Source organism: Theropithecus gelada, chromosome 4 (assembly GCF_003255815.1).
Source record: "Theropithecus gelada isolate Dixy chromosome 4, Tgel_1.0, whole genome shotgun sequence".
Taxonomy (NCBI): domain Eukaryota; kingdom Metazoa; phylum Chordata; class Mammalia; order Primates; family Cercopithecidae; genus Theropithecus; species Theropithecus gelada.
The window spans coordinates 58,676,071-58,695,043 of NC_037671.1; the positions used below are offsets into that span (position 1 = coordinate 58,676,071).

The window sequence follows — 18,973 nt, forward strand, 5'->3', positions numbered from 1 at the left end:
GCTAAACCTTGAAGAACCTGGCCACAGTTAATGACCTTGACACATATCAGAGATTACTAACCAATGCAAACTCAATCTGTGACCGTGCCCTTATTACTGTCTCACTTTACTGAACCAGCCAACCATAGTCAATTTCTCAAGAAAATCTTACTCCCAAGAGTACAGAATAATTTTCTTGCTATTTAGAGAAGATGCCAGTTCTAAAACGTTCAAATACATTTCAGTGAAAAAAATATATTTTTCAATAGTTGAATAAACTTCACAAATAAACACTCTCATTTTCCTATAATAATGAGGCATACAAACTCCTCTGTTTAAAAAGAGTCACACAAATACATTCCTCGAGCATGAATGCCCTCCTTCACAAAAATTTCTTAGGCAGGGCTTTTGCTATCACTGTATTTCATCAGTTGTTGTGATCCTACAGCACAGCACTAAAATGAGGAGTGGAACATTATGCTTTAGAACTAACTATAAATTCCATTTCTATGGCAACATTAGAAAATTAATTTTGGATGCTCCCACAGAATCTGCTTGATTTATGCTTCTTGCTTTTGGCTCACATTAGTGAAAGCTTAGTCGTACACCATCACAAACTCTGCTCTAAAGTACACTGCAATATCATACCACCCCCACACATAAACTTTGTAGTAAATCTGATGACTTAATGTAAATATTCTCAGAAATTTCAACCAAAGTTAATCAACGCATGTATTATAAACTTCTATTTCCAGGACCCCACTCATTGCCCATAGTCTTCCCAGGGAGCTGTGGCTAAGGGCTGAATGCCTATAGAACTCTGGGAGTATACATTCTGCAAGAGTTACAGACAAATCGGAACCTATCATCTTTTCCCCCTTCTGTCATCTTCAGAAAAAAAACTTCACATTACCAAAAAAAACTGCTTCCTTTTTAAAAAGAAAACTTTCTCTTTGCCCCAGCTTTCTGTAAATGAACAGTTAATACATCCTTACATAACAATTCACAGTATTTACTCACATACAGATTAGACTTAGTCAATACATAAAAATTAATAGCAGCAATATGCATATGTGTAGACAAAAGCATTTTGTTTGGAAAGCTGGGCTGATCTTCGCAGTGTCTGACTTGGTAAGGATAAATCTGTGAAACAATAAGGCAGATGGCTGTTAACAATGTACAGATTAGCCTTGCCCTGGTGCTCAGACGTCGAAGGAGCCCAGTCAACTTCTTTTCAAATCCACCCTTTCATTTTGGAAGCACAGCAAATGAATGGAAACAGTATTAACAGGCATCTTTGTTCAGGTAAAGGCTCTGGGAACAGCTGGAGAAAATTTATTGCCTAGACAACAAACCATTTTTCCCTACCTGCTGTGATCGCAGAATGGCAGCATCGATCTCCTCCACCTTCTGAGTGATGGTGTCGCTCACTAATCGGTAGCGCTCATTGTCCTCAGCTACCATTTTCTCAAGTCCTTCTCTTGCCCTCCATGGTACCAGTTCCAGCAAAGCACTGCTCACTTCATTAAGGGAGTCCAGTAAGGCTTTGTTGTTCTTAGCTTCCTTTTTCAGTTCCTGAAAACATACAAATAAGTAAGTAACACTTAAGAGCTTCAACAGACTTTTCCTTTAACTGTTCTTGGAGCTCAAGTCCTTTGCAGGCGAATAACGTGATGGTTTGCCCCACTCCCCCCTCCCTTAGTTTCAGTTAAGTTAAATAAACCTTTTTTATTTGAAGCTATTTTGCGAAAAGAAAAATGTTTCCTGAGAAGTTGAAAGAACAATTCATTTGTCGACATGGCAAGATTTTATCTTTGAAATTTAATATAAATATTTAAAATTTCAGAAGCAAAAACAAGCAAGTTAACATGTATTATTCTTTGCTTTCTGAGAAACTCTAAGTAATCAGGTAACAGAAAAGTAAAATGAACAGGATATTCCAAGCCAGAATTAAGTGACCCTCAAAATGAGGACAAACTGGCTTTAAATCATGACAGTACACTCATTACAGGCTCAGTGAGCCTGACCTCACCAACTCTCTTTCACCCACATGTGATCATACTTCAAGGATGATAAAAACAGGCTGATATCTTGGAAAAGAGGAATGATTACCATGTAGTATACTACTTCTGTAATACAATTAGAAAACCCACCCCATGTTATCTTATAGCAATATTGATATTCCAACCAAATTATGTGTATCTCCGAAACAATGATCATTTTCCTTTTTTTTTCTGTTTTCATCATTCTTCCCTTGGGTAATCAACTATACTCCCAAATATAAGACTCTTGAAACAATTATAATATACTGTTTTCATTTCAACTTTTCATCTGGGCTCCTAAAAGTTTAAACAGTTGATCTGCTGCCAATTTCTATTGGGTCTCCACCCACCAAGGCATCCTTCAGCATATGTAATGACATAAGACAAATATAATTTTATTTTTGTGTGAATAAGACTCCCTAAAAGATAAAAGACTAATCCAAAATGCAGAAAAGAGAGCTTACTTTTTGTCTCACTTGTGCTTGACTTGCTTCTTCTCCTTTCAGAACCTGAGTTTCATATGAAAGTAGTTCCACCTCCACTTTGTCCAGCCAGGTACACAGCTCTTCGTGTGTGGAGTGCAGCCGCCTTGCAAGCTGCAGTGCCTGTTCCAGAGTCTTGGCTACATCAGTGCTCAATTTAGTAATGTCTTTGTACCTTGCTTTAATGGCTTCCAATTTATCTTGAATTATTAAAACTTCATCACCTAAAATTTCAAAGTCACGTTATTTCTTATGAAAGAAAAAAAGGCAGGGGGAGGGTTTCTTCAGATATTATGGAACACTGATGAAATTTTCTAGAGAACAAAAGGAGACATTTTTCTAAAGATAATCCTACTCAAGAGAAGCCCTTTTCTAAATGTTAATCTTTCCCAAGACTTCGGGCAAATCTAAATCACTTTGAAAATACAAATGTAGAAACTGGAAAAGGCTAAGTGTCTTTAGTTATGTGGAAAGCAGTACTTTTGTGTCTATCTGTATGAGATTTTGTTTTCAAAGAAGAGGAGTTAAAAACTGCTTGAGTTCAAATACTGACTTCATGCATGGCTTAAAAGCTGGGTTACTTTGGGCAAGATACTTAGCCTCTCTGCTCTTACTCATCATTACTCATCTGCACTATTCCAACAGATCTTTATTTGCCTCTACCTCATTTTTTGACACACAGAAAAATTGTGTCCTGAGCTTCAGATGTCTAGCTCAAGGCTCTTGATTCTACATTTAATTTCTTCAATACATAATAAATGGTACTTGCCCCCAACATATACATATTGCTGAACTGGATATAGGTATAGTGAAATTCCTATGGCCAAAGGAATTACTAAAACTAGTTTCCCTGAGTTGTCCCAAAAATCTCATCTAGATACTAAACTATGTATCAGTTTTCTTAGTGATTCAGACATGAAGAAATGAAGCCTGTGTATAGCTATGCACATAGCCATACTGTGTGTCACTGCAATGCAATCTATCTTAAAAAGAAATTGTCTACAACCTACGTGTTCATCTGCCTTTCACAAGTGGAAAAGTAATGTGACTCTGTCCTGGGCTTCTCTGATGAGCTCCCGTGCCAAAGTGCTTTATGTTATGAGTAATACACACAACTTCCATCAAGAACTCAAGTGAGATCATGAGAAAAAAGTGAGATCATATCCTAACCACCCCCTTGATTGGTCTTCAAAGTGTTCTCCAGAATGAAAGTCTTGGACTGGACCAAAAACTATAAAGTGTTTTGGTTTTCTCCCATCCCTAAAATATTTTGAAAACAATATAAATGCTGACCACATGATGATTTGATTTGAAAGATATCTCACCTGTGGTTTGTTTAAGTAGTTCTAAACCATTTAGTAAAGCCTGATCTACATTTTGTTTCCTGAGTAAGATGTCCTCTTGCAGAACCTAAAAACACAAGTACCATTTTTATGTGGGGGGAAAAACATTTAAGTTAGCATTAACATTAGTTAATCTCAGAGAACTTTAATTACATTTCACAGAGACATATTTCAGTCACTATCTCACATTTTCAAATGTTCTTATTGTTCCCATGTTTAGACCTCTTCTTTTCACCACCGGGCCCCATGTCCCATGTTCATCTACCATAATTCACAGCATATGCCTTTTCAGAAAATACCTAGGGCCCTATGAAAATGGGCTTTGTGGACGTACTGAAGTACTGGTTAATATACGTCTTTGTATACAACAATAAAATAGCAAAATGAAAAGTGAAATATCCAGCTAATTGGATAGAGCCACTCTTTTCTTTAAAATGACTTCATTAAAAGTAATCTGTATAAACAGTCTTTTTTGAGTACAGTGATTCATCAAAATCATCATAAACATAAAATGACACAGAAATAAGGACTAAGAAATGACAATTGAAATGAAAAAATAAGATAAAATAAAATAAAATAAAATAAATTAAAATACCCGAAGTTCAGACTGCTGCTTCCATAGCCCCTCAGTGCTGTAATCCTGGACTGAGAGCTTGCTCAGTTTGTCATGCACTTCATTCAGCCAGTTCATCAGTTCAACTTCATCTTCCCCAAAAATCTTAGCATTACATAAGGCCTGCTGGAGGAGCTCAGACCTGCTGTGACTTTTCTCTTGAATCTCAATGTACCACACTTGAGAGAAGTCTAATTTACTCTGCACCATATCTTTATCCTCCCTGGAGCTCAAAACCTTTAAGGACTGGCCAATGCTAACAGCCTGGTGTAAATGTTTATTGTGATTGATGATGTCATCTTCTAAGGCCTAAACAAAGTTTAAAACAATAAAGAAGAAAAAAAAAAGAATGGACAAATAAAAATGAAAACATAAATAAAACTAAAGCATGACATGTGAAATGGATTTAGTTTGCAATTAAACAAAACAATAGTACATAACTCAAATTTATGTCACAAAACCACACAATAAAAACTGAACCTCTCTAATGTGTGATTTATATCTTACTTTGTGCTGTGAAATTTGTTCCTCAAGTTTAGATGCTTGGGTTCCTATGGGTTCACAATTCACCAGCCTCTTTTCTATGGTTGTAAGCCACTCGTTCAGTGGTTCTAAGGTTTCATGAAATTGCTGGGCTACCACCGAGATACCTTCCAACTGACGATTCCTACAAATGTGCCAAAAGGTCATTTAGTGATGAAGAATGTGTGAAATATTCAACAAAAATCTTCAGTCATGCTCCTGCAATCTATTCTAAACATTTTCCGTAGAAACTATCTTAGGTTAAAATTTAAATCTCTTAACATTTAAAGAACATATTAAAACAATTCTTCTGTTAAAAAAAATTAAAGTTGAACAACAGATCATCCTCAAGTTCATGAATCTCATGAAAGTCTGAAGTAATCTTTTGTAACTACTTCCAATAATTACAGTTATAATAATGAGAGCAATGTTATAATAATAACAGCAGCAATAGTAATGACAATAGGTAAAATTTATTGAACATATATTCTGTGCTAGGCCCCATTTTAAGTGCTTTATATATTAATTTCAATTGGAGCAACAGTTACTGAGATTGCTTTTAATCAAATGGTCAAAACAGGTTTCAAATTTTAAAGAGCATACATAGTTTCTTCCTCCAACGCTTAGTGGAATTAATAGTGATTCCTATTTTATAAAAGCGCAGTGTTAGGTTTACTTCCCAAACCAATATTAATATTTTACGGATTAAAATATCATGAACAGAGGAGAACTATTCACTGGACTTTTACTGGTATTTTAAAATACCTTTGGAAACACGTTTCCTCGGTTGCAGAGGACTAAAGCTAAAACCTGTTTCCACGGCCCTCAGTATTTATCTAGGGCAAGCTATTGTTCTGGTCTGTATATGGAGTACCTGATTCAGTATCAAATCCTGTATACATAATTTCTGCTGGGATCAAGAGATACTGTTGCCTCAACTTCTTATCATGTTTAATTTTCAGGGAATTACATGTTTTTAAAAATTAGCTTTCTATGAGGAAGAAAGGAATTATAGAAAATTGGCACGAGTTATTAAATATAATTTCTATAACATCAAAATACACACATATTTTTAAAAACTTTCAGTTGATACATTTGATCCTAAAAAATGAATAAAATTACTATATTCATAATTACCTCTGTATTATCACTATCTGTGACCTTTTTTACTAAATTCAAACATCCAATCATCTAAAATCAGTGGAAATAACTAGTCTGTGCCTGATGCATGGTAAGCAGGAAGTAACTATGTAATAAACAAATGAATTAATCACCCCCAAGGGAAATGCTTTTCTTAAAAAGTTGGGACATAGCGGTGACAAGCCATTACCATTAGAGGAATGAGGAAAGAGGCACTACAATCTTTGCTATCTCTGTTCACATACATGATAAACATAGGAAAATCATGATTTGAAGAAAAGTATTACCGAAATACCGAAAATGTCAGTTTTGTAGACAGAGGCCACTGCTACTCTTTCAAAAGAACTGGAAGTATATAAGTTACCTTGTTTCAGCTTTATTAAGCAGTGCCTCCCATCTACTATCCAAGAGACTGAGCTGTTTCAAAATTTTCACTTTATCTGCAGGCTCTGCTGTTGTAGCAATTTTTTCTCCTTCTCGTTTGATTACCTCCACCGTAGATTTGCGGTCATCCAACAACCTTTGAAGAAGCTTGAGACAAAACATTAAATATAAAAAAGCAAGGGAATAATTATATGAATATAAAGTAAAATGTATTCTAAGTACCTCTGAAATATGACGAAAATGTATTTTGTATGTATGCACATATGAAAGGATGTGAAAAGTGGGATTTTAAAGGTAACTCATTTGTCTAATGACTTATTACTATTGGGTCAGACACTGTGGCAGGGGCTTCTCATAGTAGACAAAACTAATATTGGTAAGGCCACTAAACTCATTATTAATTTTTCAATATAGAATAATACGGTAGAAGGTGCCATTTAGGATAACTCCAACGAATCATGAAAAAAGTGCAAAATCTCCATTTTTGTAATGAAATAAGAATACCTTAAACATTCAACAACTATCTGCCCTGTCAAGATACAAAAGGTTCCTATAAATCATTACTGTTTTCAAAACCCTTTCCCACGTTAAACAATCCATTATAGACAAGGAAGTTAAGACTCAGCCCAAGTTCACAAGTTAACAAGGCTAAAACGAAACGAGAGACTCTTGGCTCCTTTTACCAGGTGGGACTGGCTCCTAAAATCTGTGTGAGGCTGCAAACTGAAACAGCTTTTACACATCATTGCCAACAGGAAGAGAGGCCAGAAGATGTCAGAAATCTCCAAAGCTGGCTAAATAAGACTAATATTTCAGGATTTAGCACCAGAAACAAAATTCAATTGGATTCTAAGTAAACATTTCAAAGTACCTGAAATGAAATGTTTGCTATAAGAAGCCTTTTACCTTGCTCTAATCTAATCAAACAAATAGCTCATGAGCAACTGCTGTGCACAGGCACTGTGCTGCCAGCAATGAGGAAGGCCTAATGTACAAAACAGTATGCTTCGCTGCTTCCTTAATGATCCTGACTGATAATTAAGGATTAAAGATTTGACAGTTACCCAGAAGTAAAAAGCGAAAAGAGTATTTTGAGATCAAGACCACCAAGGCAGAAGGTAAGAGGAACTTGTTTAAAGAGAAGGGTAAGACGGTAAGACATACAAACTGTGTTGGCACAGGTTTTTATATACTAAAGTCATGATATAATCAAAGTACAACAGGTGCTCTGGCAACAAGGAGAACTAATTACTTTGATACATTTTAATAACAAAGCTTCTAGCAATTAAAAAAGCAAAATCAATTAATAGGTTTTGTCGGCTAAGCATCATGACTCTGGGAGTTAACTTTAAATTGTGAACGGTAGACATTGTATTATGCAAAAATTACACAAATGCAATGTGTTTTCAGTTATGTTTCCTTAATCCTTACCTCTAAACCTATTTCTAATTGGCATAGTTTCCCAATATGCTGAAGTTTTCAAAAACTTTTAGGGAGACAGTATTAAATGTAGAAATTAAAGTAAGCAGTAAGTCTTAAATACAAAAAAGAAATTGAGGGTAAATGTGGAATTTTTGTTTTTTCCATTTTTAATTGATGAATAATAATTGAATTTATAGGGTGCAATTCAATGCTTTGATATATGTATACACTGTGGAATGATTAAATCAATCTGATTGACATATCCATCACCTCACCTACTCATCATTTTTTGTGGTGAGGACCTTTAAAATCTATTCTTTTAGCAACTTTGAAATATACAGTACATTATTATTAGCCATGCCAAATGAAATAAGCCAGGCACAGAAAGAGAAATTTAAAATGTATCTTTTTTATAAATTTCTAAAAAATGTAAAATTTTTAAAAATGTCTTTAAGTTTTAAATTAAAGTAATTAACATAATCCACCCACTTCTTTTTAAAGTTCCAGAGGGGAGCAACCTTACCAGGACGCCATGCTCTAGGATCCTTCCCACATGTCATTTCAAGTCATGGCTGGCTGATTACTACTCAAAGTAGTATTAAATGCTTCATACCTGACCATTGCCATCAGGGGCACAAAAACTATCATGTGGTCACTCTCAGGTATATATCATCCCTCTGAAGACCCTATTTTCCCAAATTGGCCCCATTTTAGTAGTGTCAAAAGACACAATGGCACATTCCTCAGCATATATGAATCAAATATTTGTCTCTTTAGTAATAGGTTGAACCAAAAGAAACTGTCAATATTTAATATATAAAAAGACAATTTCATAGGGATCAACCTAATATGTAAGGGAACAATGATATTTCCATACAAATGCCATCTTGTCGGTGAGGCCTTCCTTGATGACCCTATTTAAAATTACACACACGCCCTCCCTCCATTCAAGCGCTTTGGGTCCCTCATCTTTGCTCTATTACTTCCTGATGCCTCTCCCACATCTCTGCTTTATTCATCACTTGCTAACTTATCACCATTCATTTATTTACTTTACTTATTGTCTCTCAATCCTGCCACACCCTTCCCACTTGGTTTCGAACTCAATGAGAAATTTTCATCTTTTTTATTCAGGGATATATTCCCAGCATCTGGAACAAGGCCTGGCCCATGGTAGATGTTCAATAAATATTTGTTGAATGACTAACAAAATAATGTCTACAGCAGCAATAACGGGTTAACTAGGTTATCCCATTAATTAAAAGAGTCACAAGGAGTATTTTTTCTCTTGTTATTAAGATTTAATATGAAACACAACACAAAAGCATGACTAACTTACCTTTTGTTCTTGTATCTGGGCTTTTACCACTTTGAACTCGGCCGATGGGGGCTTCTGATTGGCCACAAGCTCCTCAGTATCCACCATCCAGCTAAGCAGGGACTCCAGGGCATCCTGGAATCTCCCACAGTGCAGCAAGGCCTCCTGCAGCTGGGCTGCTCGCTGAGCCACCTGCAAAGTGCCAATTGTTTCCACTTATTTATTTGTTTCACAAAATAATGCAATCTGAGCACAGATCACTACTTTACAGGCTTATTTTCCCACGTGTTCGCAAATTTTCTTTTCCTTTTCAGTTAAAATTTACCCAAAGTATCGATAGCGGGCAGAATACGAGTGAAAAGGAGACAAACTTTAAGCAAGCAGGCGTGAAAATAAGGTTACCATCACAAACAGTCAACGGAAAGCACTCACTCTTGGAGATTTTTGAATTGTCTAATACGTTTATGATTAGCAATGAATGATTCAAATATTTTAGAGTTATCGTAAGAAACAACACATTAGTCATTTTTATCAATATCGCATTTTATTTCCTTCTGATTAATATCAGAGATAACGATTTTTAAAAGACTAAGAATAAATGGAACTATTATAGCAGAGAGAATCAGAATTGTGTTTTGCTAGGCAAGAATAACAAAAGTATCCAATTAAGTTCTGCTAGCTCCAAGCTCTGGAGTCTTTTTTCAACCAACTAGGCCCTTTGTCTTCTAGTAAATGGAGTCTCTGTGTCCTCCATAGAGATATCTTATTGCTTGTCTCACAGATATTTTCCTTTTGGACTGAATAAAGTAGCTGGCAAGATATTGTAAGTGCTATGGATTATATTTACACCTGACACAGCATTCCAACTGTGTTTAAGGTGCACTACAATATGTATCAGACTTTAAAGAGTGAATAATATAGTTTCAAGACCTGGCACCTGCTTAAGATTTCAATGGAAAGAAAACAACAAGAATAACCACCACTGCCACAACCAGATATGCACTGCCATCCCATAATAATTTTCAGATAATTTATGTCACATAAGAGCTGCCTGCCGTCGTATGGTCAGTGTTATCTCCCTAAGATATCAGAGCATTATTTCTAGTGTTTTCTCTCATGGGAATTTAGAAAAAGGTTGGATCTACATCTTACAAGTAATTGGGGGTTGATGGTCTATAGTAAGGGTGGCAGGACTTAGTCCAGGAATGACATAAAGATATAGCTTTGTTTGCACAGTGTGACATTAGTTGCTGATATTTGAAAATAGGAAGGTGTCACATAGAAAGTGAGATTTCCAGGTTATTTTGAAAGTAAATAGAATATCTGGCAAGAGTGGGCCTACGTCCCTACATGTCAATGAGCTTCTGGAACTAAGTAGTGACCTGTACCCTTACAGATGCATGTGCCCATCATACCTGTACTGTTCTGTGACCATGTCTTGATTAAAGGTGAGATAACAGCAGGGAGAGGCTCTGTCTTACCCAGTTTGCTTCCTTTCATTTAGATTCCCTACCTAGCTCCAGTAGGCATCTGAGTTTGAGCCACCCAGTTTACAGTAATATAAGACAATAGACATATTTAGAAAAGTTTGGTTACCATAAATATGATTCATGGTCACAACAAATGCTCATGAATAATAATCAGCAAAAATAGCAATGAAGGGGGTAAGAAAATTACCTTTTTATTGAGAGTCTTCCACCGTGCATTGACATCATCCAGGTCATGCTCCAAGCCCTGAGTGCTAGTGCTTTTGGCAGCACTCTGAATAAGGCCTTGACCTAACCAGTTTACATCTTGCTGTTTACCTTGCAAGGGTTCAATCTCTTCTTTCTGGAATACCTGCGGTTAAAAGAGTCATAATTATATGAGTTACATTACTTATCAACCACCAAATATATAATAAGCATTTCTTTAGGCATCAGGTTGTGGAAACTATCAATTATTACAGAGGTAAAGGTAATTTTTATTGTCTAGCCATAGGTCATAGCTACCTTCTGAAGAACAGAAAGAAACTAAATATAAATTAATAGCACATCAAAAGCATTTGAGAACACTAAAGAATGATGTTCTGAGTACACTTAATCAAGTTACTTATAAAACCAAGAAGACAGTACATGTCTCCTCTCTTTATTACTTATCATAGGATGAGAATGTTTCTATTTTCCCAGTTTAACTGTAGAAAAAGATTTACAGAAAATGCTAAAGAGCAAAAACATAAAATAAGTAAAAAATGAGCCTTCATGGGCAAGGCAATCCTAATAGGCTCTCCTAAGAATGGCTGCTGCTAGCTGGCAACTGAAGCTTGAGACACATATTGGAAATGGAAAATCAGGGACAGGATGAGGTGAGCCAAGTGGCCAAAACATGGCTTGGCAGGAGGGCCAAAATATAGAGATAGGAAAATGAAAAATACATAGGCATGTGCTGCAATAGTATGGATCCCTACACAAATAGCCTCCTCAATGTCTATGAAGTTGCCAATGGACTCTTAAGAAATGCAATGGCCGGGCGCGGTGGCTCAAGCCTGTAATCCCAGCACTTTGGGAGGCCGAGACGGGCGGATCACGAGGTCAGCAGATCGAGACCATCCTGGCTAACCCAGTGAAACCCCGTCTCTACTAAAAAATACAAAAAAAAAAAAAACTAGCCGGGCGAGGTGGCGGGTGCCTGTAGTCCCAGCTACTCGGGAGGCTGAGGCAGGAGAATGGCGTAAACCTGGGAGGCGGAGCTTGCAGTGAGCTGAGATCCGGCCACTGCACTCCAGCCTGGGTGACAGAGCGAGACTCCGTCTCAAAAAAAAAAAAAAAAAAAAGAAATGCAATGACCTCACCCCATGGATCTGATCACACACCTCACTAGCACAGCAACTCTGGATACTCTGTGGTCACTGTCACCCATACCTGCACTGACAGTCGTTTCCTAGCAATCTCTCTCTTATTGTCTATCCCATCCAACTTGTGGTTCCCCAGTTGCCTGTGACTGGCAAAGGATTTAATGTGCTAGATTAAAATACAAGTGCCATGAAAGCAGAAATTTCTGTTTTCCTTACAGTAGTTCTATGACCTGGGCCTACCAAGGTACCTACCATGTAATATGTACCCAATATTTATTTGCCAAATTAATATCAGTATAGAAATTTATATTTCTATCTTAGGTGGATGACATCAACCCCTTAACAGATAATACTGGGAGTAGATACATCAATATTATTATTATTTTTTTGAGACAGGGCCTCACTCTGTCACCCATGCTGGAAGGCAGTGGCACAATCACAGCTCACTACAACCTCTATCTCCCAGGCTCAAGCCATCCTCCTACCTTAGCCTCCCCAGTAGCTAGGACCATAGGTGCATGTCACCATGCCCAGCTAATTAAAATAATTTTATTTTTGGTAGAGACAGGGTCCCATTATGTGGTCCAGGCTGGTTTCAAACTCCTGGGCTCAAGCAACCTCCTTACCTCAGCCTTGCAAAGTGCTGAGATTACAGGTATGAGCCAACTCTTTCATAGATAATATGTTTTTAATATAGGGCTTGGAGGATGCCATGAGGAAAATAAATTATTGGAACTAAGGAAGGAAAGTTTCACATAGATATTAAGGTAAAACACAGTTTGAGATTCTGAATCATTATCCTGAAGGGCACTATATAAGTATACCAATGATTGGACAGTTAATCATAATACATGGAAACAGAATAAAGGCACATATTAAAATAGCACTTAAGAAAAAAAATTACAGACACAGTATGAAAAATAACTTTGAAAGATGTAGAGACTGCAGGAGACAAATCCTCCAGACTCTGGTCTAAGGCCTAGCATACAGAATACTCCTGTGTTACTGTATATATGAGTAAATTAGAGAATAGCAAACAAATTAATGATCATTTTCTCTAAAATCTCCTCATAGCTAAAAACTCAAACTGCCTTTTCCACAGAATATACATATAGACAATTTCCATACTGGCAGTTTGCATATAACAATAATAAATATTTAAAAATCAATTACACGTAATCAAATAAATTATAAGATTCACCCAAATCATTGAGGAAAAACTTAGGAAGTCTCCATAATTTTGCAAAAAGGTAAAATTTATCAAATATGTAAACAGAAACTTGGCAACAAAGTGTTAAAGACAGAATTTGGCATTATAATTCAATTTCATTTCCATACCACTTTCTAAGTTATAACTTCTAGGACTAATAGCTTTGGATATGTTTTACTACTTAGTGGGGATGGGGGGTGGGGGTGTACAAAAACTGCTACCTTTTAAATTCCAGGAACTTGTAAATAAAGATTCAAGGAAACGTTTTATTTTCCCTCTTATACAGTTTTCAGGACAAAAGGGTAATAATAATGTTCTATTAAATTGCCTTAACCTCTGATCTTGGTTTTAAATTAATTTCAGGGGCCTATATCAGAGCAGATGTAGGTAAATCTGATAATTTTCTAAAGTGCCACCAAAAATATACAAACAATTTAAAAAGATAACTACTAAAGAGTATATACTCCCCTAAGATTTAAATTGTTTTCCACAAATAAACTGAAATATCCTTTACAGAAAAAAGTTAATTTGCTAAGCTTTTAAATTAGCATGCCATTTACCGCATGCCTAAGAAAAGGGCATAACTAACAAGAACAATTATTTCACAGACTGAGAAGAGGAACTGTTTTGATATTGTCTAAGTTCTTCATCTCTCAATGTTAACAAAATACCTATGAAGAGAGACTTTCCCCCTAATCTAACCCATAGCACACAAGCATGAAGAGAAGTTTAAAATAAAATAACCTCTGAGGCAAAGTTTACCAGAAGAGTTTAGTAAAAGTACCAAAATAGCTGAACTTCAATCTGAGTGGGAAGAAAAAAATTACAGGCTTGACAAACAACCTCTACTTATTACAAGCCTGCACCCTTTACTTTCTTACCTCATTCACCACTAACAAAAAGTTGGGAGCTATAATGCCTGCAAAGTACAGCATACTAACTCTACTCTCATATGCAGAGCTCCTGAGAGAAATTTTTCAACGTATTAAAAAAGCTCCTTAATGTGGATAGAGTACTTCGCAGACCATAACAATATGTTACTGTTTGTACCTTCATGACTAAGCTGGTTCAAACTTAATAAATCCAATATAATAGTCCTTAAATGGCAGTGTCTTTACCACACTTTGTATAAAAGCCCAACATTAACATATTTACAGTGCAGGCCTTCTAAATGAAGGGGAATGGTCACCTTCTGCACAATCAATAACAGGACCCTGAACAGCTGGGAATAACAATTCTTCTCCAAAACAGTCCCTATTAATTTGTTATAATGATCAATTTATCAATATGTGGCATCTTGTAGGGTGCTAGTCAAACCCCCAAAACAAGTGTGGATTTGATTATTATTAGAAAGACTAGTGACCACTCTGAAACAGAACCACAGACTTTTAGCAGAACCACAAACTTTGGACACTGCAGAGTTTCATATTTCCATGAATTACCTGAACCAACTGAAAGCCATTGCAGACAGTGTCCAGTATTCCTGCCTGGGCCCCTGTTTTTCTGGGTGCTGCTTTCTTTCTTGCTGGTATGAATTTCAGGGAGTACTTCTTATATAGCATTTCGCTCTCCTGGGCAGAAAGAGGAGCCTCCACTTCCTCTTTAGATGCAATATTACATTCTCCTGAATCATATTGTGTCAAAAGTGTCACATTTTCTACTACGTTGGTGCTACCACAATCTACATCACTCTCCCCTAGATCTGTGTGAGACAGATCTAAATCTTGAGGGTAATCCTTCAAGAGTTCCCTACTTTGTGCTGTGATCTGGGATTCTCCTGGTCTGTATGTTTTGTCCTCTTCTCCAAGGTTAAAAATATGTTCATTTTCTCTATTTCTTGGCATAATTAATGGGTCACACTTCACAGGGCTCTCTTGCAAATTATTCCGCAGGCAACAATTTTCATCGTGGATTTCCCTTTGACCATTTACACATTTTGCTTCCTCTAGTGGAGAAACATCATGTAAAATCATTTTGAAATTTTCATCAGGGTGGGCACTTTGACATGAAAGCAGTGGGATTTTCTGTTCGCTAATGGAATTAACAGAAAAAAAAGGTCTGTATTGGTCTGTTACATGAATATCTTCAGCAGAAGACAAACTTCTAATTCGTGACTGGTCTCCAGTTAAAATGCCCTGTTTTTCTTCCCTCTCTGCTGGAGGGCTACATAAACCAGAGTCATCCTCCTCCGAAGTGAGAGAATTAGTACCCCATCTGCACTTGCTGGCCTTGGTAACAGCATCTGACATATCAGTAGGTTCAACAAAAGAGCTTTCACTTTTGTTTGCATAATCCAGAAAATTGGTCGGGACAAACATTCGCCATGACCGTCTATGCTCTTTCTTTTCTGCATGAGATTTGGCTTTAGGTAATCCTGTGGTTCGAATGATATCACTATTTAGTTTGAGTGCATCAAAGATCATCTTTTCGTCTAGTTTGTTAGCTTCCCGACCTCTCAGCTCAAATACACTGGAAGAAGTAAGGGCACCATTAGAGCATAAAGAACTAACATCCAGTGTTCTGTGACTGTAGGGTAAAGTTCGATCTGTAAAATGCCTGGAAGATAGACTACCTTTTGAACCAGAGTCTATCTGTTCATTTAGTCTAACAGTATCATAGATTGACCGCTGTGGGACATAACAGTCTTCGATATTTAGGTCCTCCTCTTCTTCACCCTTCCCTACACATGGGGGATTCTGACGTAAACAGTCTGGTCTGCTGAGTGGCTTCCCCATTTTGCAGATAGTTAAAACAAATATTGCAGCTCTTGACACAGATAATAAGAAATAAGATAAAGCATCTTTCAAGAAAGTATACTTCTGAACAGAGCTATGAAGTGTCTTCAGCATAAAGACACATGCTCACATAATATATGTCATAATATATGAGGTGTTTAAGGTCATCAGCAGTGCATCAGCAAAAATGCAATTATCCTTTTACCTGGTTGATTTTAGGATGATTCTAAACAATAAAGTGCATCAGTAACAGAGAACAAAAAATCTCCTTTGTCCACCTTTCCCAGCTCCCAAAGTTCCCGTTCACACACTCCAAAATACAGAAAATAAACAAACACACACTTAACAGTGGCTCAAACTCTCAGAACATTCCATTGTCAGTCCATTTCCCTTTTTAGTCTGATATTTCCAGATTAAAATTTCCAAATGAGCAAGCATTTTAACAGGCTGAATGTTAATTTCGGCAGAGCTCTGGTTAACTGTAATCCACTTAAAGATGGCTTGCAGAACTCCACCATTCTAGTAAATAAACCATGCTCCAGAAATTTAAAAGACAAACACAGGGACCTGGTATTGTTCACATCAAGGCAAAGAGCAAATCTTCAGAGAAAACTAAGTCTAACGTTATGAGAAAGTTACATTTTTCTTTTACTTTTTTTTTTGGAGGGGGGAGTAGCTATAAATAAACTTGATTGAAAAGGCAGGTTTTCTTCCTGTTTTAAGCTTCTTCAATGCTATTCAGAACTACTCAAAGGAAGAAAAAAAACACCAGACATTTAGACACCCAGGGCAGTACAATCCAGCAACCGTTTAAAGTAAACAGAAAGTATGGTGTACTATTAAGCTTTAAAAAAAAAAAAAAGCCATTTCCAAAGATTCTTATCTGGTCCTCCTTAGGAAGGCTTATTCCACCTGAGGCAATTGCAGCAACGAAGAGCTCCGCGGCTTCCTCTAAGGCACAGGCAGCGTAATTCACATTCAGCAGAAAACCCAGGGACTACACTAGCCTTTGAAACTGAACCAAGTTCTGTGGCCACAGTGTGGCCTTCATTTCAGCTGGGGCTAGAGAGAGACGGCGGCGGTGGAGGCAGCAGAAAGAGAACTCCGCAAGGGAGCTCCGGCGCTGTCCGCGGCTCTTCAGGGCAGCGCGGTGCCGGGCAGGCATCCTCTCCAGCCAGGGCTCTTGCAGCAACGCCCTCTCTCTTCAGGCACCATCTGCTGCGTCCCTGGGCCTGCCAGGCGTTCCGGAGCCGCAGCTCTCTACCACTTCGGTGCTACGCCCTCCCGTGACTTAACTTCGCAGTCATCTTTCCTCTGACTCTTCGCTTCTTCCCGGGAGTCGGCGAGCGGTTTCAGTGGGAGGTACCTCGAAGCCGAGAGGCTGCAATGCAACAGCTTGTGGTGACATCAGCGCAAAGCAGGCCGAGTCCGGCGACTGGGGAGAGGGGCAGCTCGGGTTCAAAGACCGCGGAAACCCGGCCGACTACTTCAAAATGGGAAGGGATCCGTAGTACTTGCGGAGGCAGAACCTGGCACTGGGAGATCCGCGAAGAAATTATTTTGTGAAAGTCCGCAGACCGCACTCATTTGAATACTAAATGGGAAAAGGGGGGCTACATAGGTCCTTATCCTTCAGTTGAAACCACACTTTTACACTGAAGAATCTGATGCTTCAGCAGCATCTGCGATGCAAAGTGCAGATCACTTTGAAGTTGAGAGTGTTTTGCCGTTCCTTTTTGAAGCCCAAGTTCAAATCTAACTGTTCTCCAGAGTAAAGTATTCCTACCAGTGAGGGGCTCTCAGCACTGCTAACATAAATATTAGTAGTTACTAATTACCATACAGTACTCTTGAGGTTAACACAAGGCCCAAGAGTGGTACTCACTGACTCCAGATATTTATTTTAATAAACAAAATCACCTCCACAGATTTTTATCTACTGAACACCCTTTTAAAAATACTGTTTGAAAATAAATGCAGCAAGCCAACTCTTAGTCTTTGTAGGAAAATTAATAGTTTTATTTAAATAAAATCTAAACATTCTCTATTTTACAAAATAAGAAACATCGTCAGAGTATCAGAGTTACAAATGAAGTGGTCTTTCTTCAGTCTCACAAAATAATCATTTGAACATGAACAAAACTGTGCTCACTCCAAATGAAGAAGGCAGTTCTAGTAAGACTTTATACTTTCTTTGTTAATTTTACAGAAAAGATGTGGAGGAAACTTTTGTGCCTTTAATGAGAAAACATTATCTCAATATTCATTCTATAAACCTGAGTTGAATCTTTAAAAAAAAACAAAAACAAAAAACCTTTTCATAATGAAAACTCTATTGGTAACTCATCCATTCAACAACTATTAGATTATTAGATGCAACTCAGTATGTGGCCATCATTGACTATATATATGACTATCTATAAAGAAAAAGAGAGAATTAAAAATATCCATCAACATCACAATATCAGTGGCAATTTTTCATGTTCAAGACGTGAAATATTTCAACAAGCACCTGATTCTGTGGTGTTGAAGCACACAGGCTGTAATAAGGCACTGATAAGAGAAAGAAAAATGGTCTCATAGTTACCAGGCTTGAACAGTGGATTGGGCACGAGGCTGGGAAATAGTAGAGACCAAGAGTCTTACTCCCAACTGCAGCTCTCTTGATATGTAAGCCTAGAAAACTACTTATTCATGGCAATATGAGTAATAAAGTTTCTTTGAAATCTGTATGAGTGCCTTTGTCTAAACACTCTAAGATCCTTACAGAACTTTTCATAATAAAGAATGGCTCTAATTCAGTCCACCTTAGACTCTAACTCTGAATCATCAGCACAATATTATTCTAGGCTTATGAAAAGCTAAGAGGAGCAACACATAACCTCACATTTGAGGTGGGTAGTACATTTTAAAACTGCACAGATAATTCATTCATAAATTAAATGATTCA

The 18,973-nt window shown here is 37.3% G+C and overlaps 1 protein-coding gene across 4 annotated transcripts in view; it reads right to left on the reverse strand.

The window, feature by feature from the left end:
• Window positions 1–18,973, reverse strand: part of LOC112623776 (dystonin) — a 485,036-nt gene that overhangs the window by 66,711 nt on the left and 399,352 nt on the right. For all 4 annotated transcript variants that reach the window (XM_025384438.1, XM_025384439.1, XM_025384440.1 and 1 more), the window contains 8 exons: window positions 10,923–11,084; window positions 9,267–9,437; window positions 6,486–6,652; window positions 4,967–5,126; window positions 4,442–4,768; window positions 3,829–3,913; window positions 2,486–2,727; window positions 1,348–1,554 (listed from right to left, as the gene is read on the reverse strand). In XM_025384438.1, coding sequence (XP_025240223.1) covers window positions 1,348–1,554; window positions 2,486–2,727; window positions 3,829–3,913; window positions 4,442–4,768; window positions 4,967–5,126; window positions 6,486–6,652; window positions 9,267–9,437; window positions 10,923–11,084 — 1,521 coding nt within the window. The remainder of the gene's footprint in view (window positions 1–1,347; window positions 1,555–2,485; window positions 2,728–3,828; window positions 3,914–4,441; window positions 4,769–4,966; window positions 5,127–6,485; window positions 6,653–9,266; window positions 9,438–10,922; window positions 11,085–18,973) is intronic.